This window comes from Corvus kubaryi, unplaced genomic scaffold, assembly GCF_017639235.1.
Source record: "Corvus kubaryi isolate FWS band 111438036 unplaced genomic scaffold, C.kubaryi_AGA036_p1.0 37387, whole genome shotgun sequence".
In the NCBI taxonomy this organism is placed as follows: domain Eukaryota; kingdom Metazoa; phylum Chordata; class Aves; order Passeriformes; family Corvidae; genus Corvus; species Corvus kubaryi.
The window spans coordinates 8022013-8048635 of record NW_024581129.1 but is presented as its reverse complement, the minus strand read 5'-3'; the positions used below and the strand labels follow the sequence as shown (position 1 = coordinate 8048635).

At 48.3% G+C, this 26623-nt stretch overlaps 2 protein-coding genes across 3 annotated transcripts; both read right to left on the bottom strand.

The window, feature by feature from the left end:
• COG7 (component of oligomeric golgi complex 7) lies at positions 1-14877 on the bottom strand. Of its 2 annotated transcripts, XM_042037597.1 has the most exons (18): positions 14614-14877; positions 13767-13915; positions 13157-13273; positions 12839-13007; positions 11761-11843; positions 10870-10992; positions 9304-9502; positions 7137-7264; positions 6639-6793; positions 5337-5453; positions 4731-4796; positions 3830-4016; positions 2705-2845; positions 2177-2260; positions 1742-1856; positions 635-778; positions 250-413; positions 1-197 (listed from the first exon to the last, which is right to left on the bottom strand). In XM_042037597.1, exons 1-18 carry the CDS (start codon positions 14777-14779, stop codon positions 75-77), a joined length of 2430 nt encoding a protein of 809 aa, XP_041893531.1. In that variant the 5' UTR covers positions 14780-14877; the 3' UTR covers positions 1-74. The 2 variants fall into 2 exon arrangements, with proteins under 2 accessions (XP_041893531.1, XP_041893532.1); XM_042037598.1 differs by having other exon boundaries at positions 1-413; positions 14614-14876.
• Positions 14878-15144: 267 nt separating this feature from the next.
• Positions 15145-26609, bottom strand: GGA2 (golgi associated, gamma adaptin ear containing, ARF binding protein 2). Its single transcript, XM_042037599.1, has 17 exons — positions 26508-26609; positions 25829-25913; positions 24919-24994; positions 24303-24401; positions 23249-23372; positions 22658-22761; positions 22117-22197; positions 21238-21375; positions 21022-21103; positions 20027-20146; positions 19597-19764; positions 19293-19348; positions 18854-19005; positions 17897-18066; positions 16797-16966; positions 16262-16372; positions 15145-15670 (listed from the first exon to the last, which is right to left on the bottom strand). Exons 1-17 carry the CDS (start codon positions 26539-26541, stop codon positions 15560-15562), a joined length of 1881 nt encoding a protein of 626 aa, XP_041893533.1. The 5' UTR covers positions 26542-26609; the 3' UTR covers positions 15145-15559.
• Positions 26610-26623: the final 14 nt, after the last annotated feature.

The window sequence follows — 26623 nt, the reverse complement described above, 5'->3', positions numbered from 1 at the left end:
TCCTAGACAAAGATATTTATTAAAAGTTAGTCTGAAATAAATTCCCCTAGTCCCCAGAGATCTTTTCACTGTCCTTATGGAAATGAAAACCAGTCTGAGGAGGTGAGTCCTTGAGCAGGGGCCAGTGGCAGGGAGGGCTCAGCTGACCCTCCAGGCCCCTCATCCCCACAATGCCAGCAGCAGGGAGGGCACAGCTGGCACTCCAGGCCCCTCCTGGCAGTGATGCTGGAGGCAGAGAGGGCACAGCTAACCCTCCAGGCCCCTCATGGCCGCAATGCCAGCAGCCATGCGGCGGGGCAGGCTCTTGGCAGCCTGGCGAAACTCCTCCGGCTTGGCCTTCAGCAGAGTTACAATGTTCTGCAGCATCCGCGAGGGCTGGAGGCCCAGGGCATCCATCACGTTTATGAGGTAATCTGCAAAATCAAGGAAAAATTTGTATTTAACTGGCAATAGACACTGTGAAATGAAAGATACCCTTGTTCTTGATGACAGAGGGAATTCTGTCACCAAGAGCTCCCACCCACAGGCACCAGCAGTGTGGCAGGAATCTACCACACAGGCAGGAACCCTACGTGGTGACAGAGCAGCCCGTGTGTGACGTGAGCCATGCCCAGGACCCCGTGCCCGCGCTCACCAATGTCCGTGGCCAGCTGCTTGGTGGAGTGTGGCGTGAGCTGCGGGATCTGCAGGATGACCTCGCAGTACGTCTGCATTGTGGCTCTGGCGATGGAGCCCAGCCAGTAATCAGCCACGTTGTCCAGTTCAGGCAGCTCATCTCCTGCACAGACAATCCCCGTTAGCTGCCAGCACACTGACCCCACCTTTGCTGGGTTTGTACCACACATAATCCTAACTGGTTAATAATGTTTGAACTGTTGCTTTCACAGGACATTGAGGTAGTCAAAGTCCATCAGCTGGTTTTGGAGTAATCAAAGCAGTCATGTTCTCTCCCTGTACTGTACAGCACTGACATGAGCTCCAGACCCAAAACACTCCCCTGGATTACTCTCCAGGTAAGTCACTTCTAGAGGGCTGATGGGCGACCAGCTGGGATGAGGCACTGCCTGGCACCTCCTACAGGATCCTGTTCCAGGAGCAGTTTGCAAACCATGACAGTGACAAGGATTCACAGGAGTTTTTTTCCAGCCCTAAAGGCATTCTCTGTTCATCACTGTTTTGAAAATTAACGAGCCATTAAAACACATAAATGCTTTAAGGGACATAACAGTAATGCAAAAGCCTGAACTGAAGAGCATGTTTTTGGAAGGTTCCAGGAAGACTGTAAATACTAAGCCCTACGCTTTCTTCACTGTCTGTGGAAATAATAACACCATGAAGAGACCAAGCCCAGCACATCAGGTACGCTGCCAACTTGCAGGGAAAGGCATTAGGTGGCTACTGCTGTTACCCGCAGCAGGATTAGTGACACAGCAGGTAAAACCAGCCCCTTGGAGCATGAACAGGAGCCAAAACCCAACAGAACTCTTCAGAGCCCAAACCACTGTTTTAATGAACACCAAACTCACACAGATCAACCCAAAGCTTCTAGTTTGAATGAAACCAAAAAAAGTTTTACTCATTATTTAGAGGCTCATTCTGGGTTTTACCAAAGGATTGTTGGGAAAAAAAGGGTGATAAGAAAGGGATCTCCAACAGTTTTGTCACTGTAACACATCCCACCTATGTAATGCAGGATGGGAAAGCTTTCCCCAGACAGTCCAAGCCTTTGGTCTTACCCTACCTTGCTCTGGGGGGTACGGCAGTTTTCCAGCATGTAATGCCAGTTCCAAAGCAGAATCCTCTTGAGTGACAAATGGCTCAAGGTGCAGAGGAAGCGACATAATGTATTGCCCAATCTAGAATAAAAGCACCAAACGCTGAGTCACTGAACAAATGCGAGGCAAGTCCTTTACTAGAGAAGGACTCACCTGCAGTAAATACACCTGAAAACAGAGAGCTGAGCCTGACAGCCACTCACTCACCTACAAATTGGCTCTCATGCATCATTACACTTGGTACAAGAAATAGTTTTTCACAAGGTCAGAGAAGCAGTCACTGAAACACTCATGGTAAGAAAGACCTGTACAGAGAACTGCTACTCCAAGCAAATCTTTGCTCTCTGGAGTGTTCCCAGCAGTTTGTTTTCTAGAGCAGAAAGACAGTTCTGTTTTCTTACATTGCTGATATATTCCAGAGGAGTCAGGCTGAAGTTTGGCAGGTCATCCGTCAGGGTCTCACCAATGCCACCAGAACTCCAGCCCTGTAAGGCACAAAGTGCAGGATGAATCGATGACTTCCCAGAGCATGAAGCCTGTCAGTATTTCAGAAAGGGGCAACCCAACAACAAGAACTGTGATTACCCAAGGGATTCTAGAAAGCAGAACACAGATGGTGAGAAAACTTTCCCATGTTGTCCCTCAGGCCCAAAACACCCATCCTCTTTCCACCCAGCTCCCTGTGGGAAACATGCTCACAAGGGTTAGAAAAGCAACACCTCAGACAAACACCAGAGCCTTCAAACACCTGTGTGCTGCAAAGGCTGTGGGTGAAGGAAGGGAAACTCTTCCACTGTCTGCAGCTTGTGGGAGAAATGTGGCACCAGAGAGAACCATTCTGAACAGGAGAAAGGTAAGCAGCGCTGACACAAGGGATCCCCCAGGTAAACCCTGCCTGTTCAGCTCAGCCCGAGGCCCCCACTGCCCACCTCCATCCTGGGAACCAGCAGCAGCTGCTGTTTGATGCGCAGGAACACCGAGTCAAAGGCCAGGTGATGGGACAGCTGATTCAGGCGGCTCAGGGCCGCTCGCGACGACGACAGCAGGTTGTGGTTACTGGTGCCTTTCTCCTGACACACAGAGACAGAAAAACATTTACATAAGCAAGTCATTAAAGTGGCCATGGAGAGGCTGTGTTAACATGCTTGCAGAGGTTTTATGAGGCCATCCTTGCACAGCAGAGCTTTCCTCTGTGATGGCACAGCCTGTTCCCTTTAGAATGACCTATTCCAAGCAGTTATTCAAGACAGAAACTGCCATGGCTCCCTGAACTGCAGGACAAGGAATCAGCATCACATTCCAGCCACTGCAGGCTCTGGCACATGCCAGATGCTGAGAAACTTGCAGAGAAGATGGCAATGCTGCCTTCTACTCAAAGGGCTCAGCTGATGCCCTGCATGGAATTAAGTGAGTTCTACCTGAAGAGTACCTGTGGAACTGAACAGTTTAGTCAAGGTTTAAAGTCAAACACATGACACTGAAGGCAGAACCTCAAAAGTTGCAGGTAAATCAAGTGCAAAAGAAATCAAAACATTTTGAGGAAATGAAACTCATAACCTTAAATTCACTACTCCATGTGACCAACAATGGCAAACATAACTTAGATCCACGAGAAGATAACTAAAGTCATTCTACCCTGTTCACACATCCATGCATGAATGATCCTGCAGAATTCTGTTTCAGACTGGACGTGGCAGCAGAGCCTAAGTGGCAGAGAAAGCCTCAGAAGGTGGTGTATGGGCTCCAGAATTCGAGATGGCTCCAAAACAAATTTCCCAATGCTTGCTGCAATAAAATCTCCCTCACCTGAGCTGATAAAAGCATGTTCACAAAACAGAGCCAGGATCTGGGGAGAGATGGAACGAGTCCAGACTTCCTGGCTTTGGACATTTCACCTTTCCATGTATCAGTGTCTCTGTAGAACACAGCCCATGGAAAGGCTGCAGCCCAGCATGAAAAGTCATCAGACGGGGGGGGAATCCAGGTCTCATCTACCAAATATGGGCCCAAGAGCACACTGTGATAGAGGCAGGCTCCCCAGGCACCAGGGCTACCTTTAGAGTGTAAAGTGTTTCCATAAGGCTGCCATATTCAGATGGATTCTCCTTCAAGAGATAATTGTATTCCTGCCAGGGATTTTTTATGGAGCTCTTCTTTTCTGCAGAACTGGTGTCCTGAAAGCCAGAAAAACTACAAGGCCTGTAGGAGTCCGAGAGATACTTCCCAGCAGTTGACAAAATCCTAGAAACAAGTAAACAAAAGTCACCAGCAGAATCCTCTGTACTCAGCAGTCCTGTCCTCATGCTGGCCCAAGGACCAGCATCACCCCTGAGTGACTTGAAGGGAGAGCATTCACTGACAGAGACTCCACTTGAGGCCACTCCTCACATCTACTGTGCAACTCACTGGCTGCAGAAGTGCTGAGGGGACAGAGGGGTTTGTGCTCTGCGAAACGAGGGCAGTGGGGCCCCACCCAGCCCACCGAGCACTGCAGGCTGTGCTCTACGCGAGTCACACCGAGCATTTCACGGAACCACAGGCTGAGCAGTGCACTGCTTACAACAAGCAGTAACGAGATCTATGTGCTGCCTGTGCCTACACTCCTCAGGTTACAGGGAATCCATCAGCTAAGGCACACCTACACTCATTTCAGCACATGATTCATGCCCCATGTCACAAGGGTGAGGATCTTGCCAATTTGATCTGGTGGAAAATTCCTTCCTGACCCCCATCTGGCCAGCCAGGTATCCAAGGAAAAGGATTCTTGGGACTGTCTCAGGGAACATGACTGAGCAGAACAGTCTATGCCCCATCTCTGACGTGTCAAAGGGTGGGATGGGGGAATCAGTGGTGGCTTTCCCTCCACGTCTATGCAACCAAAGCACTTCGGGGTTTGTTTTCTTTCAACTTGGTTCCTACATTGACAGCTCATGAATTAAGGTCAGCAGTGCTCACCTGTTGGCCAGCTGCTGCTCAAAGTCTCCACACTGATGAAGGAGTTCACCACAAATGGAAATTATCCTGGGAAAGAACAAGACAAAAACACACTGTGAGATTTGAGGCAGATAGTGCCAGACTCCCCTCGGAGAACCCATCTCAGATCCACGTCAAGTCATTAAGAAATGCCATAACCAAACTACAGCCCACACATCTGTCAAGAGTCAGTTTGGTGATTAACTCTGCATCCATTTGATAACATACTCAATTTTTTTTGCCCAATGGCCTCATCCACATGCTACTTCTTGTCATCATGGGGAAGGCCAGCTCAGTGTCACTGGGAAAATTCTAAGAGCTGCTAATATTACAAGTGATATGGGATGCAGCCTTGCTCCAGGCAGGGTGGGGAGCCCTACAGCCCTCCCTGTGCCAGGAGCAACCTGAAACCCATCACTGACACTGGTGCTCCCAGCAGCACTGCAGCACAGTGAGCTCAGCCCTGTGTTCTGCACTGAGAACTTGTGTAAACTGACCCCAAGTAGTTCCCTTTCAGCTTTGAGACAAAAATCAGCTCTGAGCCAAACAAACAAAAAAAAAAAAAAAAAAAAACCCCAAACCCTTTACCGGACAGAGTTTTGGAATGCAGTCCAGTCCTCCTGGAACAGGGAATCTGCCAGGACATCATCCAGTTTACATTTCTTCCGTATAGACTGCAGTGTGTTTGTGAAGTCAGATGTATACCTGCAGTGAGGAATGGAGCAGAGAGAAGCACCAGCATAAGAGAACAGGGTGGAGAGCAGCAGAAAGACATGTCCTATGATTTGCTCAGTCCGTCTTCTGCAAGGGCCAAACAAGAACCAGAAATACTGAAATGAGTACAGAAGAGACACTCTGGTTCCACTGCAAACTTATCAGCCATAGACCATTCAAGCCTAGACCAGAAGACAAGGAGCATGAAAGATGCTGTGTGGCTGCCTCAGTTTCCTGCATGTGGATTACCAGGAGCTCTCCCTGCCTGTGAGAAGGAAGGAAAAAGACATTTTAGTTACCACTACATTGACCATCTCCTAGGAAAGGCCAAGAAAAGTTTATAAGGCTCCTGCTAATCCAACATCACTTGGCCCTTACTCCAGGAACATGGTGACAACAATGTCACGAATTTGTTTTCTCAGCTACTCCCCAGACGAGAACATGGATAAAAAGAAGAACATTCTGTTTTCTACACACCCCCATTTTCTTTTTAATAATGCCAATAAGCTGGAGGCACGTACATTGCTCTGTAATTGCCTATAAAGAAGGTGAGATCAGACACTGGTGCTTTCCTCTTCCTCCTTCCCACAGGGCAGCAATACCTGATTCATACCTTGTGAGCAGCTCCTTCAGTATCGTGAAAGAATAAGCAATTAATCAGCATAGGAATAGGAAAGTGATACTTTAAGACAAGAACTAAGAGTGAACCTCACTCCGTGGGGTATCTCAGATATCGCAGATCCTGAATGTGAGGTCACTTGTCCCAGTGACTGTGTATTCATAGAATCAATAAGGTTGGCAAAGACCTCCAAGATCATCAAGTTCAACCTCCAGACTTATTTCCCCACTGAGATCTACTTTCATCAGCCTAATTTGCCTTATTTTGTTTTGGGAAACATTTTCTCCTTCAAAAGTATTTATTAAAAACAAAAATTCAGCTCAACCAAATCGAAAACAGCTGGTAAGTCTTTGATTTAGCCATAAAATCTTCTATTTTTCCTCCAGAAAACAGCCTGTGCTTGAATGAAGCAGCAAGAGGGATATTGATGATTCATGGTACACTCAGAGACACTTTCTGTTCTCAGCCATTTTTCATAAACTACGAGGTCCTTGGCCACAGACTGCACACTCACTACTCGCTTGGTATAAATGCAACAGTACCTAAAGGCACCTTACTTTGAGAACAGGGCCTTCAGGGCCTTCAGCAGCCCACACACCCCCAGGCCATCTGTGAGCTTGACGCAGTTGTCGATGGCTCCAGCCGCCAGGATGAAGAGTTTGTTGACTGAGTGGTTCAGTTCCTGGACACAATCAATCACTTCCCAATGCTCCTAAATAACAACAGTAACAACAAAGCTGAGCCTAACTGTTCTTCCAGGCATTAACACAGTGTTCTCTAGTATTCTCCACTCTTGTGAAACTCCTAAGGCAGAACCATGCTGGTGCTTCCACCCTCCTACCCATGGACTGTAACAACAGCCAGGCTGCCAAACCCTGTGTTCACCAGATCTTCAAGGAAAAACAGTTCTGCCAACAGCAGAGTCTTCCACAAAAAAAAGGAAGTATAACCAAACAGGAGAGGAGGAAAGAGAGCAGTAACTATGACAAAGAGCCCTGTATTTAGCGGAAGCTTCAGCCTCTCCCTGTACAGCTGAGCAAAGACTGGTACCTTACCAAGGGCACTGCACTGATCTGGATGAGGAGATTCTCTTCTTCCAGGTCTCCATACTCGAGTTGATAGGGCTTGTATGGACCATACACCGCTTCCACCAGCTCCATCACTTTTACCAGGTTCTGCTCCTCTACAAAGAATCAGATGTTTAGTCTACAAAGAGATGAATATGCTACTGAAAGCCTCATTTCAAGCTACATGCAGTAGTTCTTCCACTAGAGCATGCTGCCTGCACAGGCTTGGAATGCTGCCCAACAGCTTCAATCTCAACTACACAGACTGGGTTTTCTTATTTTTTTAGAAACAAGATTATTATCTCTACCTGCTTCCTAAAACCAAGATGTTCTACCTCAACAAGTGCCTCAAGAAAATTATCACCCACTAATCGAAAACAGCCTGGGTGATAAAAATCTATCAAACGTTCCAACCTACAGCAGAAGAATTGAAACCATCTGAGAAGTGAAACACATTACTCCCACGGCATCAAACAGGGGCAATCCTCATTTATCACAAAGCCTGGTTCACACTTAAAATAATCGACACTAATTCAATTCACTCAGCACTACTGTGCCAGTGTTTATCAACCAGAGCTGAACACAAAGCACAAACTCAGCCTCTCAGTGCCATGCCTGAGCAGGGAGCTGCCAACCCAAACAAAAACCAGGGCTGAATGATTACTGCTGAAATCAAAACTGGACACCAGCTGTTCTCACAAAGCTTTGCCAAACTCAAGCATGCAGCAAACCAAAATTACTTTGAATCCTGGATATCAGGAAAGACTTTTACACCCTGAGGACAGGAAACCAATGGAGCAGTCTGTCCAAAGCCAGCACTGTCTCTGTGCTTGGACATTTTCGAGACCAGACTGAACAGTATCCCAAGTACCATGGTCTGACCTCACAGCAGATCCTGCTTGGAGCAGGTGACTGGACAAGACCATCTTCCAAGGTCCCTTCCAAACTGAATTATCCTATGAATCACAGCTGAGCCCTCCCCTCACATACACATGCAGGAACTTGTTTGACTCTCCTCAGCTGAGTCACCTGGCTTTTCCATTCTTGAGATATTTCTTTTCTCAAACATCTTACCCCACAGTAAAAGAGATGGAAATAAAGGCTTGGGGGTTTTTTTTAAACACACTCAGATAACAGTTCAACAGAGGTCTTCCTATTCCATCATCTTCTAGAATGTGGCATTATTTTTCCAAGTCCTTTTTAATAATTTCTGTAATGAACCACAAACTAAGCTAGAAGATGACTGACGCATATGCAGCTAGACAGACAACAGACACAGTCACACTCCCTGACATTGCAATCATAATCATAATTTACAGGATCAAGTAGGAATCTGGGTTTAAACAGCTCAAGACAGTGTTATGAGGAACCAAACACAGGAAGCACAGCATCAGGAATGCTCCATTAGCTTTAATTTTGGATTTTCCCATAGCCAGCCTTTAAAGCGGCCCCACCAAATTCATAAGGGTCTATAAATAGCCAACAGCTTAAGTCAGGCATAAACCTATGCAAACACAGCACCTCACTGCTGTGTGGTTTGTTGGAATTACTCAGCAAGTCATGACCAAAATGACAAACATCCCAGGGAGGGGAAGCACACGGCAGATTTGCAATCAAACACTAAGGATGATGCTGGGAATAAACTACCAACAGTTCAGAAAAAAACACTGGGCCTTGCATTGTCACTTGATTAAAGCCTAAGCCAGTAGCAACAGAAAACTACAAAATCAAATACAAGCATCCAATGGAGGCAGCCTTCAAGCAGGTTTTCTCTTGTTTAGTGAGGTGTGACAATTCCAGGAAACTCAACTTTTCTGCTTTGTGATCTCTCACAATGGGTCTCGCTGCCTCCCTGGAGACATTTCCTCATCTGGGAGGCAGAAGAAATAGTAAAGCTCATAAAAGGAGAAGTGTTAAATGTTATTTACCCTGCAGAGCCACTGTGCTCAGGACAAGGCTGCTTCAGGAAACTCAGTGTTGTGTCAATAGCCCCAGTGTAAGATACACACACAAACACAAAGGTGCAAGTGCCGGGTAACTGCACATTACTCAGAAGAGATAATCCCTCCCTCCACCTAAGACTAAACAAAATCCCACACTGGGACTTTACAAAGGGGACAGCATAGAATGACAGAATTCAGTGCCAGAGCCTTACTCAGGTTTGGCAGCATGGCTACCTCCAGCCCCTTGGCAAAGTGGACAGTGGCATCATGGAGTTCCAGCAGCTGGTTCAGCTTGGTGTCCTGGCCTGTCCTCTCCATGGCAGTGCTGAGACACACAGGGATGGAAGGCACCAGAGCTCCCAGAGTTTGAATCAACAGCACAGTCACAATTTCATGGGGGTTCTTGAAAACCTGTGGCAGCAGAACAGCTACTGGCAAAAGCACATTACCTGAGAGGAACACACAGCAACAGAGAGCAGCAGGCAGCTTCCAAATGTGAACCACCTCACCAGGGGTAAAAAACTCAGGAGCAGTCTGCTAAGGCTGCTGGAGCCACGCTGACCTAGCACACAGGACAGCCTGATTGCAAGTTTAGGGCAGTACATGTTTACCATTGTGCTTTGAGTACAGCCACCAAGAAACTCGAAGATAGGCACAGGTCAAAAACTGAATTCAGAAGAACACAGGCACTACAGTAATTCAAAAAACACCTGGCAGAAGAGGGCATTTGAAACAGAGCACTCAGTTTACACAGGTGTGTTGGGAAACAACATGAATCAGTAAAACATGAAGAAATAGGACTGTATCACAAGCCAAATTACTGGTCAAACAGGCAGAAGTCAGTAGTGGAAAGGCTAAAAAGCCTGTAATCCGCTGAGAATCAGCCCCTCCACTAGCATAAAACTTGTTACAGCCTTTATTGTGACTTTTTCATCAGCTACTCTGCTCATTTGCTTTGAAACCTGTGTTTACCATCAAAAAGGTCCAAGAGTTTTTCAGAAAGCAGAAGCAACACAGGAGATTGAGTGATATGAGCTGTGCCACACGTGCCATTTATTACAATCCCCAGTTCAAAGAATATCTGCTAAAATGTAACCTGACATCTGACCTGAAAGTCACATCGAATCATTAGGCAGAAAAAATACATTTCAAGGAAACACTGGGCTCCTCTGCAGCACAGGCCTTGCACTGACACTGGCTTTGTGACATGAAGATAAGAATCTCTTACCCTTCATGGATGAAAAACTCCTACAGGCTCAACAATATGAACTTATTTCTTCATTTCACCAAAGGACAAAAACTTTTTTTGATCCTACATTATTCTTGGCAGGAAAAACAAGCACACAGACTCCAAGGGGTGACAGCAGAAGCCCTCAGATATCTTACACAGAGCAACACACATCAGTCCTATGTGACCCTGAGGGCTTTCTCCAGGCCAAGTGATAAAGCAATTCAGGCGTTTCAAATGTCTTGCAACAGAACACATTTACAACACCAACAAATTAGTTTTAACTTAAGATACAGATGAAAGTGATAGAGCAGCTTTAATGTCAATAACACAGCAACCTTGCTGCTGGTGGAACACCAGAGCTCAAATCCTGTCTGCAAGGGCTGGACAAGGAACAGTAACTGGGTTGCAAGTCCCATCCTGCACCAATCAAGCACAGAGTGTAACTCAGGGTGAGCAGCCATGAGCTCTTCAGAGCTTTGTGAGAATTCAGAGGATGCCCAACCCTGTCCTCTCCCACCCCTGCAGCAGCATGAACGTGTCACTGCACCTGTGCTGCCCACTGGAGCTGGGCATGCCAGGTCCCCAGGAGGGTGTCGTACAGCTCGGTCAGCTGGCGATCCAAGCTCAAGTCACTCTGGCAAAGCTCCTGCCACATGGCCACCAGCTGCACCTGATGGGGAATAGAACCATCTGAGAGGAAAACTGACAGGCAACAGGTCTTGCTTTTGTTATTCCAAACCCAGTACTCCCCACGCACAGCACTTCTGCCAAAACATGAGGCTCACCCTTGCTCCTCTCTCCACATTTCAGCATAACTTATAATTCAGCACCACAGAAGGAAAAGACTTTCAGCATGAAGCTTGAGGCTTCTTAGTGATTCAAAGATTTAATTAACATTGGTATTTTACTCATAAAATGAGATTGCAACTGATACCCCCACATAATAGTTGAAATACTTGGCAAGCCCCAGCCTTGAACTTAATCCTCAAAAGTCACAGTCATGTGAGAAATTTGAAGCTCAGGTTATGGCTACAGAACTGTCTGGAATTCCAACTTTTAATCTTACCTGAAAAGAGTTTACAGAAGTCAGCAGCTGGCAAGTTGCAGTAATAAAGTTACTGCTGACATAGGCACATCCACAGAAAGCAAAGCAAAACCATGAGGCACAGAGTAATCAAGCAGAACACACATATCCTGTGTCTGCTGCAGGAGGGGACACAAGGACCCGAATGGAGAACTACTCCTGCAACAAGGGGAGTAACCAAAGCTGGTCAGAGCCAGCAAGAGAAGTCGAAGAAGGAAACACAGAGAGGAACAGGTGCCATCCCCCACCACAGCACAGCTGAGATCCGTGGGGCAGCAGCTCCCTCTGCAGTCAGAGCCCAGCAAGAATTACGACTTTTATTCCTCAATGTTAAAATGTTACCAAAACACTTACCTTGTGACACTTATAATAATAAGCAAGAAGCTGGGGCATCCGATCAATTTCGGTGAAGACTTTAACAAACATTTTTGCCTGATCTAAACAAAACAAAATAACAGGCATCAGGATCAGCCTCAAAGCAGAGGGTGAGACATCAGTCTGAGCAAGAAACCCTCTTCTAGGGGAGCAGGCACTATGGTCTACACAGAAAGAGACAACTTCATCTATTGTTTGCTTATCTTCTGAAACAGGAGCAGAACTGCCTAAAACCCACTCTCAAATGAGATCAGGCAGCAGACATAAGGAATTAATTTAACTTCTTAACCAGGACATAGTATTAACACACCTAGTATTAAAGCCAGATAAAGCTAGAGCATTTCCTAGAAGGAAATAATTAGTTTCTAGAAACAAGCCAGCACTTACAAACCTAAAGCATACATGACAAAGGCCTCAGCTTTGCTTTCACCTGTCCTCAAAATGATCCTTGTGCCTCAGACTGACTCATGGCACAGCTGCTCCTGCACAGAGCTTTGAAACACAGGTCCCTCAGAAGTCTGGTTTGTAGCCCATAGCCCCAGATCCCTCCAGGACCTCGAGGTGCACAAAGAAGAGTGTCAACAACCAGAACAACTACTTTTCAGAAGTGCTGACAGCAACACAGGGAAGGAAGAGCACAAAGAACTGTCCAAAAAGACAAATTTGCTAAGGAGAATTTATAAAGTTGCTTTTACAAAGTAGTAGGAACTCAGAACACTTCCAAACAAATTTCCTTCCTGATGACACCAACACCATGATAACAAAAAACAGGGCCCTTCTGCTTATTTGAGCAGCACTTCCATCTCACACATCCACGTGGCCTGTAAAACCAGCCTGTAATCTGTTTTCCTGCAGTGGCCACAGGTAACCCAAACCACACAAAAATCAAAGCAGCGCTGGTCTGCAGGCAGCTGAAAACACTCCAGGGCAGCTGCTCCACCAGGAGAAGCTCGGGACCCAGTGCCAGGAGCCTTCAGGACACCAACTCTGCGCCCAAACACTGCTTTAAAGACAATAAATTCTGTGCTGATAGTAAATGACACCAAGAGCTACTGACCTACAGATTGGGAGTTAAAAGCAGCAACGATCTGAGGACTGGCCATGGCCTCCAGCCGGTTCTTCAGTGCCTCCAGGTGCACACACTTCTCCGAGTAATCCGGCGTGTCCACCAGCATAGCCAGGCTGCTCTGCATGCTCGTCAGCTTGGCAGAAATCAGAGACACATCCTGCCAGCAGGGAAAGGCAGCCTGTTACCAAGGGCAACCTCAGACAGCATCAGCACCAGGGAAGAGTTTCACAGTCACTTCAAAATCCGATTTTTAAACACAGTTCCCGAAAAGCTGGAGGCACACAGACCAAATAATTCAGTATTTACCTGTGTTTTAAGAGTCTCTTCAATATCTGCACTTAGTGTGCTCCATTTGTCTGCTTCCTGAAGTGACTCAGCAGCCAACTGCATTCTGGACTTCACTCGGTCAATCTCTACCAGGACCTGAAGAAGAAAACACAACATTATGTTCCCCACTGACACAAAAAATGACTGTCACAGATACTTGGGAGTTATTTTCTCCTTGAATTTTAAAAACAAAAAGGTGTGAAAAGATTATGTTATTACCAGAAGACAGAATAGTTTGAATGAGCTAGAGAGGTAAAATCATCTTTCAAAGTCAAACAACAGAAGGTAAGTTTAGGCTAGTCTGAATTCTGGTCTTGTAGTTTTAGTATCCACTTTTCCTGAAAATGCTCTGCACCCCAGGCAGAAACCAGTGTCCCCAGTCAGGTACCAGCTCTGAAGCGACACCTGAGCAGCTGTTCCCCAGGACATGCAGATGCACAGGTCTATATCACACTCACCTTTCCACTATACTGTTATGTTAAAAGAAGTGGTTTTGTCCATCTTAAGTTCACAAGATTATTTCATATGAACAGCTCTGGAACATTCAGAATTTCACAAGTTGCAGATCAACACTAAGACAAGAACTGACCTGCATGGACTGAGCTGTGTCTTCTTCAAACTTCTTTATATCTTCTTTAACTAGGATCATCTGCTCCTTCAGGAATGTTGCCTCCTGTTTCAAGACTTCCACTTCCCGGAGGACTCTGGGCATGTTCTGGAGAGCCTGATGGCTTGTTTCTGCAGAAACACAGAGCAGTGAGGAGGGGTGAGAGCCCTTGCAGGAACAGGTGGTCTTTCAATAATCTTATCTAATATTTAGTAATTGAAAAAACCCAACACTAGACAACAAAGCAAAACATCGAACAACAAATCTTCAGCTGTATCTTTAAACTTTAAGTATGTACTTTATAATGGAATCACATAGGTTTAGAAAAGCCCTCTAAGAACATCAAGTCCAACTGTTCCAAACAGTCCAGTCCTGTTCCCCCAGTACTGCCAAGGCTACCACTAACTCATGCCCCCAAGCACTGCATCCACACGGCTTTTTAATCCTTCCAGGGACTCCAACGCTGTCCTGGGCAGCCTGGTCCAGGGCTGGGCAACCCTTTCGGAGAAGAAATTTCCCTGTTATCCCATCTAACCCAGCGTTGGCAGGAACTGCTGTTTCTCAGCATTTAACGCAGATGTGTTGGTGAAGAACTACAAGACCCGAGATCGCTGCGAGGATCCCTCTGTCTCTGGCAAGGCTGGCCAGGCCGGGATCGCCAACGCGCCCTCGGGTGGCCTGCACAGGTCTGCCTGTCGCGCCTTAGGAGGATCCAGGTATGGGGACACACGGATGCCAGGAGCACACGGCAGAGCTGAACTGGGCCGCAAACCCCGCCCCGATCGGCCCGACACATTCCCGCGGGGCAGAGCCCCCGCCCGGCCCGCACCTTCCACGGCGTTGTTGACCTCCTGGATGAAGAGCTGCAGCTTCATCACCAGCGTGGCGGCGTGGGCGTCCACCTTGCCCGGGGCCTCCTGCTGCACGGCGCGGAACGCCGCGTTGACCCAGCCCTTCACCTCGAACTCGTCCGACAGGAACCGGGAGAAATCCATAGCCACGGCCGGGCCGCGGGGGCACAGCGGGGGCACAGCCCGAGCAGCTGCGGCCCGGCCCCGCCGCGCACCCGGAAACGCTCGGCGGTGCCGGGGCGGTGCCGGGGCGGTCTCGGGGCGGTCCCGGGGCGGTGACCGGCCGAGAGCCGTGACCGGCCGAGAGCCGTGTCCCACCGGGTCTGTGCCCAGGCCGGTGGGGCCTCGCAGCTCCCGGCGGTGCCCAGGCCTGCAGCGGGGCCGGGCCGAGCCGCGGTCCCCGGCCGTGTGCCCGCCCCGCCCGGCCCCAGCGCGGCACTGCTGTCTCCCACCGCTGCCGGTGCCCATCGCCCCCGCCCCTCAGCTCCCGCTGCACCTCGGCACAGACCCCGGGAAAACGGGGCCGGGGGTGTTCCTTGTCCCTGTGTCCCTGGAACAGGCCCTGCCGTGGCTCCAGAGAGGCTGGCACGGGCGCTGAATGCTGGTGTAGATTCACTTTTTTTTTTTTTTTTTTAATTCAAGAAGTAAAGGGGAAATGGCCCAGAAAGCAGCAGGAAAGGTGTGCATGGCAGAAGCACCGCGGCTGCGGTGCTCTCCAGCAGGCTCCTGTAAAGCAGGCTCAGCTACAGGGAAAGGCTGTGGCAGAAGCAACCAGTTCACACTCCTGCCAGGCACAAAAAGGAAGAAGGAGGTGGCAGATCCCGAGAAAAGGTGCCCTTATGGAGTACTGGCCAGCACTGCTGGCCCCCAGTCCCTCCTCCTCCATGGCTAAGGCAACATGGCAGTGTTTGAGCCAGCTGGACTTCAGCTCCTGCCCCAGAGCTCTGCTTCTGGAAAGCCAGTCACCTCTCCCACCTCACTGCAGGGCTGCACGCCCTGCATGAACACCAGTTTGTACCTCAGTCGGATAGGATCCTGGGAGAGAAAGGAAGAGAGAGGGACGCACCATGATTACAAACTCCTGGACTCTTTCACCCCTCACAGCCTTGCTGCAGTGAGTCACCTCTGAAAGGAGAAACACCAGCCTTGCAGAAGCTCTGCACAGAAGGAAACCCTGGATCTTCCTAAGATAGACAAGAGCAACTGGGAGACCTGTGCAAGCCACCCATGGGCATGTTGGCAATCCAGGCCTGGCCAACCTTCTCAGAGACAGAGGGCTCCTTACACATTCTTGGGTCTCGTAATTATCCACCAATGCAACAGATCTGCCACCCATCACTTGTGCCTTGGGGGCCATCAGCTTGTGTTCCATCAGCTGCCAACATCTGCACAGTGAGTGCCTAGAGCTGTCTCTGTGGGCAGATGGTCCAGAACTGTGCAGGCCCCTGCAGCAATTGCCCACACAATCCTTCAGACTGTAGCTCTGGAAAGCTCTTTGAGCAGGAAAGACATCTTCCCAGCACAGTTCAGACTGCCCTGTCTCTCCACTGCATCTCCCCATTATTAAGACCCTCCCCATATCTCATGCAAACACCCAGTGGGATTCCAAGTGCCCATCAGCAGCACCTTGTGTGGGTTGGCGAGCAGCAGCACCTGGGACACCACTGCAGGTGGGAGGAGAGGGTTGAAGGCTGGCAGCTCAGAACCTGAGGCTGGTTGTAACTTAATTTGCATGGTCTGAAAGAGAAAACAAAATAAATACTTTTTAGTCCATGCTGGGAAAGGGCTGGGAGCATTACTGAGCCACGGAGCTGGTTAAAGATATATCAGCCAGACTCTTATCCTTCAGTGAAAAGCACAGCCTGCAACTAAAGGCAGATATTCCTGAACAGCCAATTCCATGCTACATATGCACAGGCAGCAAGAGCCCTACCCAAGAGGCTGAAGCAGCAGGTCTGGAGCCCTCTCTGGCTGCAGCAAGGCCATGGATACACTCTGTGAAACGGGCACCGATGCCACAGGCACCACTGTACAACAGGCTCTCCGTGCAGAGAAAGGGAGCCACACAGTGTCCCATGAGCAAGGCAAATAATAAGAAATGGCGGACCTTCTCCTCAGGACATTTCTGAGCATCTCTGCTACTTTGTCACAGGCTTCTCACCTTTGGGACTGCAGCCTGGAACACTATGTCCTTAATGGGGTGAGCTGAGGTGCTCAGCATGGACAGAACCATCACCAGCACATCTGGCCGGCCGGGAGCCGGGTCTCTGGAGAAGTGGAGCATGGCCTTGAAACCATTCCTATCATACACAGTGAGTGGACAGATAGTGCCTGCCAAGAGACAAAACGAGAATCAGAATCAAAGCCTGGATTCCTCTCCCATCTGAGGGCGAACAGGAAAGATGGGATAAGGAACAGCAGAAAGGAAAATGCAGACAAACTTTTACTTCCTTCAGCAAACTCACAAACCAAGTGGCACACAGCACCTGCCCCTGATTTACACCTGCCCCTAAGGCAGAGACAGGAATCTGAATGTCTGCATTTGGGATTTAGCAGCTCAGGTTTCACCAGTCATCGAGAGAAGTCAGGTGTGGATCCAACAGAGATGCAGTGGGAAAAGCAAAGTGCCTTTCTTAGCACACACAAGATTTGGCTCCTTATCATGCATGCCTGGCAAATTCTCACGCGAATCATCACCACCCAGCCCTTCCAAAATCTGCTGCTAAGTCCTTCACTTGAGACTGAAGGCAGATCAGGATGTCTTTGCACCTGCCCTCTTCCAGCAGCAGTAAGAGTCAAGGCTCTGTGGCCCTGGGCTGAGACCCCGGGGTGACACATACCCAGGAAATGCTCTGGGGAGGGGCTGCGGAGCTGGGCCATACAGTGTGAAACCGAAAAGCAGAGGTGGAATGAAGAGCTCTTCTTTAGGAAGTGGGGCAATTCCCATTCACAAGTGTCTTTTAGGTCCCTGTAGAACAACTGTTTGAAGCTTGACTGAAGGTGTGAAGGACAGAGAGTTTAGAAGCACATTACAAAGATTAGTCAGGGCACGAAACTCCTGAGTAATAAGTAGAGAGGACAAGGACATTGCCATGCTATGACCCCTAGCACCTGCTCAAATTCTCAGGTACATCAAGCCTTTCACAGAACAGTCATTACTTGTCTCCAGCTGACCCACAAAGCACAAAGCTACTTTGGCTTGCTTGGAAGAGCTCTAGTAAGCCTCTAGTAAGGAGAGCTGGGGCACAGAATTGCACTTACTTGGTGTAACTGAGACTAAAGGCACAAAAAGGTTTTCTAGAGAAGCATCATAGGAAGCTGGATGCAAAGAGGCAGCAGGCTTCAGCTCATAGCCTGGACTGAGGAGTGGAGGATCTGCCACTGAGTTATTTGGAAGATCTGGGAAGGGCAATTGCATTGGTGATAAATCCCTGGAAAGAAAAGCATGCAGAAAGCTTGCATTAACTGGGGATTCTACAGGGAATATACTGTCTTCTGCTGTATTCCCAATCCCTCATCCCCTTTAGGTATAAAGAAACTACAGGCTTACATTCTGAGTTCTTGAGAAATTAAAAAACTCTTGTCATCTATGGAAGATCTTCCTGTTTCAAAACTCATTAAGGCAGATTTTGGTTCTGTTACTATAGTAAAACTTAGTTTTAGGGCTTTGGAAGTCTGCTGTCTCTACACACAGCTTCTCTGGAGCCCTAGTCAGGGAGAATAAAGTAAATTCCAGCTCAAAGACATTGCAAGAAGCTGGAAATTTTCAGTAAAATTTCTTTTATTATGGCAGACTGTATAAACATATCATAGTAGTCCACTGCTCTGAAGATCTGTGGAGATTGATTTGTGAACTGTTCCAAGCTTCCACTGAATGCCTAGAAACTACTTTGTCATAGTCTGGAGAAAGCTGAGGAAAGTACTTTTTGAGTTACAGGTTACTATAAAAAGGCCTGACTGTAAGGTTTTTGTTCTTTCAGCTCAACATCACCTTGTTACCAGCCAATGGGATTTGTCTCCCAAATTTCTGACCCTTGGAAAGTCCTGGTGTGCAATTACAAAGTGCAATTAACAGGTGCACAACTGCAGGAAAGAGCCAACGTGTGCACAGATCACTTGCCATCACTGACCAGGGGCAGCTGAAAGGTTTTCCTAAACCTCCCTGCTGTAAAAGAATTCCTCAGCCCCGAAATCTCTTATTAGGCAAAGTTTACTTACAAAGAGAATGTCTTGGTCTTGGATAATGGAGAGAGCTGTTCATCCAGGCTCCGGAACTCACTCTTCCCTGCACAGCTGTCTTCCCAACTCTCCTGTGGTCCCAGGGTTTGAACAGCACTTACACCTTCCCTAAATCCATTGTGTACAGCAGGCTGGAAAATAAGGCCCTTCAGGTTCATGTTATACAATAATAGCAAAAATAAACCTATTCTGCTGGAAAGAACTTCGTTTATAATAACACTGCCTAAAGTAGTAATACATATAGAGTCATTTGGTTGCAAAGTGCACTTGAGAGATTAACTGAGAGCAAGAGGATTCCAGTTTCTCCTCAGAACAGAATGGGACACTAAAAAGGCTGCCAGGGAAAGCCAGACCAGGAATCATCTCTGATTTTCGTCTTTACACCTTATGGACTGCAAAGTATCTGAGCATCACTCACCTCTGCTAGGCCAAAATCAGGTGGTGGTTTCTGTATGACAGGGGAATTGCAGAGACCTAAGAAAGATACCAAAATGCCACAGATAATTTACAGAAAACAGGGCTTTTCCACAGGTTCTTCCTTTGCTGTCTAACAGCAGTTTGGCTATGGTCTAACACCACTAAAGATGCTGCATCCCTGAAAACTTACACCTGGAAGGCTCTACTTTCTCTTGGGACTGACACTGAAGTCAAAGTTCTCCTCTCTTTATTAAACACCACAAACCCCCCAGTAACAAGGGTGACACTGAACTGCACCTACAGACCTAAGGACTGTAACTCCTCCTCGAGCAGGCAGGTGGAGGTTGTGCTGCTGTGGCGGGAGGCCGAGGGTGTGTCTGCAAAGGGATCTGGGGGAGTCTGGGCCATGGCCTCCAGCTCAGAGAAGTCGATCAGGGTGTAGCTCTTCATGCGCCGTGGGGCTGCTCGGCACGCTTTGGGAACAGAGACAGAGTTAGCGAGGAGCCTCCAGAAAGGAATGGCACATCCATGGGTACAGGTGTGCCTGAAAGGTGAAAAAATTCAGGAATATTTTCTGTCAACTATATGCAAGAGAAAATGATGGTTATATAATATTTTTCCTGTGTTATAGGACTTTCTCCACGTTTATTCTCTGAAAAGCACTTCCCTCCCAAACCCCGCTCCCACCTGGCATGCGGGGCAGAGCTGCCGTGGGGTGCCGTGGGTGCTTCTCACCTGGTGCATGGGCAGAGCTGGCAGCTGAACCTACTCCATCCCCGTTCTCCTGGCTGGCCACAACCTGCCTGTACTGCCCCAGCGCCTGTGAGAGCTTGTCATTGGCCTGCAGGATCTCAGCTGGGAAACCAGAGAAGATACAAAATACTCATGTTCCAACAGGAAGGTCAGGACAGTTCCACAGTACTCCCCAAACTGCTCGTGAGGAAGGGACAGTGCAGCTCAGGAGCGAAGGCCAGCGGAGCAGGCTGCCCTCAACTCTTCACTCGCCTTTCATTCCATTTTGCACATACGGCTGCTGATTTCAGGCCTCTCTCTCATTCATGAAGATCACTTTGAAATCTTATCCCATCTCTTAAGTATTCCTAATTTCTGCCATCTCTTCTGCACTTTCTTGTTCTCCACAAGTTTTCCCAGTGTACTTGAGTCTATAACCCAGCACTCCCCAGCTGGAGAGCCATGGCACCCATGGGTATGAAAGGAAGGTGTGAGGTGCAGTTGAGGTCTCGGGGTTGCTATTTAAGATGTCTGTTCAGCAACCATTGCTTCAGTCAGGTTTTCAAGGCATATGGACAGGAATGAAATGCCAATTGTGGAATTCAAAGACTCTGCTCTTATCAAATTAACTCTACCCTAGCTGAAACCAGGATACCTTCCTTGGTATTACACTTAAAAATTGAAAATATACTTCCCTTTCTGTTTTTACAGAGACGGAGAAGTTCAATATCTGGAAAGGCCTCAAAAGCCTTCAGTTCTCTGAACATCAGAACTCAAAAAAACTCAGAAAACCACCTCAGCTGGAAGAAATGGATTCACTGTTTAACTTCGGGCTCCAAGTGAAAATTAACAACTTCCTCAGAGATGAGCAAGAGGAGACCCAATGCCATTTCCCCTGGGTTTCATGGTGAGAGTGGAGAGCTTTGCCCACAGGGTACCAAATGCCCAAGCACTCCTCTCCCAGGGAAGGGAACCACGAGGACAGTATTGGCTCTTACCTAGAGCTTCCTCGTCAGCCACCGCCTCGCTGGCCAGGCGGAAGAGCAGCGGCCTGAGCTTCTCACAGCGCTGGAACAGAGCCTGGGGAGGAAATGTTTCACTGCTCAGGACATCCCAGGCAAACTCACACTTCTGTCTCTGCAATCACCTGCAAGTGAAGCTCCCTCTAGAAGAGGGATGAAAAAGAGCATTTATGCAGGAAAAAGAGCATTTACCTGTAGGGTCTCCTGGTCAGCTGGGGATAATTCATGTCTCCTGTAGTTCTCCAGTAACTCATCCATACGTTTGACATTCTCAGAAACCTCACTGATGGTGTTCACTCTTCGGGACACCTGAGCTGACTTTTCTTGTTCCTGTGATGAAAAATGAAAGAAAAGGAGATGATAACTTGGCTGACACAGCCAGTGCACGTGTTTGTCTGGAGCTCTCTGGGTCACACCTGGGGAGTTGCTTCCTATTGATACTGTATTGCAGGTAGAGAAGGCACAAAGCAGCACAGGTGAGAACGTGCCCCCAGCCGCCCCATCAGAGCACCCTGGCCGTGTGCTGTGGAATATGGAATTCATCTCACCACAGGCACGAGTGTGACTTCAAAATTTGAGCTGGTTGGTGGCTTCTGCCACACAGAACACACCCAAAATGACCACAGGGCTTTGTTGAACCAAATCTCCTACGTAAGCAGAGAAGTGGGATGCTCCTTCAGATGGAACATGCAAACAGACAGGCCAGATGTGCACACACACACTGCATGCAGGAAAGAGGCAGTTTTGTACAGAAGTGACTTTTTTCCACCTGGGAACTGAGTTTACTTTTGGAAATTTCCTACCACTACTGCAGTACTATTGCCAAGGTCTCATTGACATGGAAGTGTCCTGCTGTATGCACATTCACATATTCCTCTCTTCCTGGCAATGGCATATTTTAGGGAAACAAAACAAAATGATCCCATGCTGTAAATTCAGAATATTTTGGAAAGACTGAACATGGGCCCTCCTCTGGGGCTACAGTACAGAGAGTCTCCTGTCAAAGACTGAATGGCCAAGTTCCCTCCCACCCTCCCTGGCTGCAAAGAGGCTTCTCCCAGGAGTTCCCACCTCTTTAATCACGCTCTGGATCAGGCGGTTGGCTGCCTGCAGGTCCTCAGGGTGGCTGCTCTTCAGGAGCCTGGCCAGGAGCTGTCAGGGCAGGGATGGGACAGCAGTGAGCAGCAGCCTCTGGGCACAGTGCTGCAGGCACACATCACACATGAGAGACACCTGCTGCAGGAATGGTCCTATAATCCTGGAAATACGTCAGATCCTGTCCCATAATATAATCCAGGTTATATTGCTGCCTGCATACACTGGCTGTTCAGGATTAGGAACTCTGGCTCTGCAGAACTTCTCTAACACCTGGAGAAGCCCTCCCTTGGGGAGGTTTCACAGAAACTGACATTTTTCTGTAAAAAAGTTTCACTTTTTACTAAGCAAATATTTCTGACAAAGCCTCACAGAGTTCTCTAGCTGTTACACTGCAGGAAGGACCAGTATTACTCTGATATAGTCTGTCTGAAACAGCAGGAGCTCCCAAAATATTACTGATCCTCTTTTTTCATCAGTACAAAACAGGGCAGGGCATGAAGACTCTAAGGTTTACCTTGGATTTCTCTTCATCTGTGTCAAAAATAGAATTCTGAGGTCTTGGAGAAGGGGGAGGTAAAATTTTGTCTTCTGGCAGTTTGGGATCTTCTTTTACAATCCCTGGAACAGGTAACAGTAGCTGTTCAATGATGCCCAAGCTGCAGAAACCTCGATGCTCAACAGGGCATGAGGTTTTGCACAGATTTCTGGATTAAAGTACCACTGAGGACTACTAAATATAATGGAATGAATGAAAAATCCATCCCAGGATTCCTCTGAACTCATCTCTCATAACCCTGGGAGAGTATTCCAGGGCAAAGATCACTTCTGAGTTTGTCCTGTACTTTTTCCCTGCACACAGTGTGAACAGAGGCCTCCAGACTGGTCTGGGCTGTGGCCCAGGAAGGCTGTTCTTTGGAAAATCCCTTTAAACAGTTCCATGCATCCTTCAGAACCCAACCAGCCTGGGAAGTATGGCCTTTGTCCCTTTTCCTTACAAACAGCATGTTATGAAAAAGCTGAGTCACAAGCTGATGGGGGCAGATATCTGTGGGGGAAACCACGGGCTTGGGAGGCGAAAAAGGAAACTGAAATAACAGAACTGAACCTTGTTTCTTCAGCATCTGATAAGCATCCTGGATTTTGACTTCCTGAGGAAACCAGACTGTCCAACTGAATATCACTTCTGTGACCCTTGACTTGACTTTTTCTGAAGACCAGATTCCATAGTACTGAAAACAAGACAGTAAAGAAAGAAAAAAAAGTTTAAACCCAAAGAATTGGTGCCAGATCTGGCACAGGGATCCAGCCCCAAGGAGTTTATGTGCAGAAACCAATGATAAAATGGATTCCTGTGAGTTTATTCACAGTGCTGTCAACTGTGTATCTTGGGGTTAGGAAACAGTTTAGAGCTGTGGCTATAAACACAAGGAATGCTGTGGAGTGTATGACAATCACACATGTTCTGTAACATCAAAATTAAACCTCTTCAAACCTCTCTGATCAGTTATTGAATCCAAAATCCAAAGCAGGTTGTTTTATTTCAGTGAAAACAGTTCTGTGCTTGACTTTAAACACTCCCCTTAACTGCTGCAATGCAATCACACCACTGGCCTCAGCTAGCCCCAGACACACAAAAACTGAACAAAACCAGAAACGAAAGTTATTGTCTCTTATCAGCATCTGGATGTCTTCTCCAATTTCTCTCATTATTGCCTATGAGCACTCTTTTTATTACAAAAACACAAACCTCCCCAAGACCAGGCATGTCAAACTCATTAAATGATACTTGTCCTCTCAGAGCAGTAAACAGAATTGTCTTCAGTGATATATACTTTAAATTCTGTGGTTTCACTGAAATCCTGTTCCCAAGCCTGAGACTGAGACAAGGAGTTTTGTTCTTCAGTTGAGCATTTCTTTGAAATCAGTTTTTTGCAGCTCTGCCTTTGAGCTGATGCAATGGAAAATGAAACATGTACCAGTGGTAAATGTGTGCAGGATCCACCAGAAAGGGAAACTGATGGCTGCAATGCCGACAGGGTGTTTCAGGCAGGCCCAGGCCTACCCCAGCGAAGAGGAGCATGGCCAGAAGATCCCACTGCCTCTGATAAAGCAGAGCTGCATTTCTTATCCTGAAATGCCCCATAGCCACCATCACCTACCTTTGGGGAAAGCACTTTAATCAGCTCGTTCAGAAACCTGAATTTTGCCATTTCACTGTGAAATCTGTCACCACAGTTGTTCACACAGGTCTCCAGCACCTGCAGAAAACAAAATGTTACCAACAAGAACTGAACACACAAGGCTTGGGGAGTTTTCAAAAACTTTGTCATTATAATACTAAATCGAAGAACCTTCTGGCACTGCACTCATGAATACAAGATACTGAGAAAGTGATGCAGCAAGAACATGTTTTATTCCTTCATCCAACCTTCCTAAGAAGCACAGTTAAGACCACCTGCTCTATTCTACTCATCACTAACAACTTTTGAGCTATTGCCTCTGTGGTGGGACACAGCTTACACAGCCAGAGCCGCAGACCAACGAAACACCGCAGCAGAGCAATGTGGGGAGGCACAGAGGCAGCTACTCCCTCCACTGTGCTCTGGTTTCTGTATTCCTTGTGCAAGGGAAAGTTAAAAGCGAGAGGCATCCAAGAGAAAGAGAAAGACATCAACATCTAAGAGAAAAGGAAGAGAGAGCTATCCTGTCTGCTCTGCTGTTCTACCTGCCAGACTGTTTCCAAGTGACTGCTTTGTGTGCGCATCAAGTACTTACTGTGAGAGCATGGAGAGCTTCCCCCTCCTGAGGGGACTGGATTTTGTGTGCCAGCAGCCTCAGCGCAAACAACGGGCTGGGGAAGAGCAAAGCAAGTCACACCATGCACAAGTTCCCAGGAAAAATAAATGCTGCTGGCTTTGGTCTGCAGAGAAGAGCAACTTCTGGATTCACAACAGGACAGATACCCTTCCTTGGGCATGACGGCGGCCAGGGACACGTGCACACGCACAAGAGGGGAATTGGTGATCCCAGCACTGCCCCTCAGCCATGCCCAGGGGTTGTCCTTTGGGAAGGAGCACCAGGGACAGGCTGGGGAATGTCCATGGGCAAGCACCACCAGACCTGGCTCTCTGCAGCTGCAGGAGCTTTGATAACAGCCAGGGTACCCCGTTCCAGCTCCTGGGCACGAGCTGGGTGCCAGACTATGAGCTCTGAGCTCAGTCTGCTCCAAACAGAGATGATCACTAAGGTTTGACAGGTCATCCACTTAATGAGTCCCTGCTACTTCCCACAGAGCCCAGACTGTCAGCTGGAAGGTGGGGAAGTCTCAGTAGAGATCCTCCACCCATCTGGAAGGAAAAGCTGAGGCTGAGCTCCCTCGGGGCTTTCCTGCAGAACCCCACAGCAGGAATCCTTGGCCAGACTCCTGAGGGGCTGCATGGCCAGCAGGATCGGCTGCCCGGTGGGCTCCAGCAATCAATGTCAGAGCCCACTCCTAGGTATCACCCTCCATCACATTGGCAAATACCAATTTCCAACTCATTTCCACTCCCGGGAGCAGCAGAGCCCAGCGAGCCCCCTCAGCTCCCCACACCGTGGCCTCAGGCCCCATTCCCACAGAGCCGTGAGGGAAGCTCAGAGCCAGACACAGCCTGGACGAACACAAAGAGCTGTCTGTCTGCCTTACCCCTCCGTGTCAGCGTTCACCTGGTCGCAGAACCACTGGATGCATTCCCAGTTTTCCTCAGAGGTACTCGGGTCAGTGGCCTCATCTTACAAAGGGAGAAAAATAAGAGAGGAAAAAGGAAAGCGCGGCCTCAGTGCGAGCGAGCACTCAGGGCAGGAAGCAGCTCAGATCTCTCTGGTGCCGCTGCTCCAGGGCTTTTGGCAGCAGAAAGGGGAGATCCAGGACGAGCAGGAAACAGCTGTTACTAAAATTTGCCTAAAAATATAGTCCCACGCACACACTTAAAGTCAAGCACAGCCTGACAACAGCAGATGCTGCTTTTAGCATGAGAAACTTCAAAACCATTTACAGGCAGCTCTCCCGGGACCACACTGTTGTGCTGGAACACAGGCAGTTTTACACTTTTGCACAGCTAAATTACAGGGGGAAAGTCTTTTTTTGGCTTTACCCACTCCCCAGCCTGTAACTCAGCCAGCTTTGGGGGCTGAGGATGGACAGGACAGATGGGGAAAGGGACAGATGCAGCGAGACAGCACCCACATCACCCTAACGGGGTTCCGTGATGCCGATGGGCTCTTCCCCACGGAGATGAAGCTGGTCCAGTGCCCACCCAGTTTGGAACAGGCACCGGAGCCAGCGGCCAAGCCAGCCCCGACCCCCAGAGCCCAGCCCCACTCACTGAGCCACCGCTCCAGCTGCCCCGTGCCAGCCATGGGCTCCGTCCGCTCCGCCCCAGCAGGAAGCGGCTCCACCGCCCCCGCGGGCAGCCCACGTGAGTTTTCGTGGCGTGGAAGA

Bases quoted from the DNA above. Each gene is read 5' to 3' on its own strand.
- GGA2 (XM_042037599.1), bottom strand. From the start codon at position 26,541: ATGGCTGGCACGGGGCAGCTGGAGCGGTGGCTCA. The intron at 19,349-19,596 runs GTCTGTAGGTGC...TATCTTTCTTAG, and splicing joins GGAGGAGTTACAGTCCTTAG to GTCTCTGCAATTCCCCTGTC. The intron at 19,006-19,292 runs GTGAGTGATGCT...CTTATTTTCCAG, and splicing joins CTGATTTTGGCCTAGCAGAG to CCTGCTGTACACAATGGATT.
- COG7 (XM_042037597.1), bottom strand. From the start codon at position 14,779: ATGGATTTCTCCCGGTTCCTGTCGGACGAGTTCGAGGTGAAGGGCTGG. The intron at 13,274-13,766 runs GTCAGTTCTTGT...TTTCTTCTTCAG, and splicing joins ACACAGCTCAGTCCATGCAG to GTCCTGGTAGAGATTGACCG. The intron at 4,017-4,730 runs GTGAGCACTGCT...ACTTGTTTCTAG, and splicing joins GAGCAGCAGCTGGCCAACAG to GATTTTGTCAACTGCTGGGA.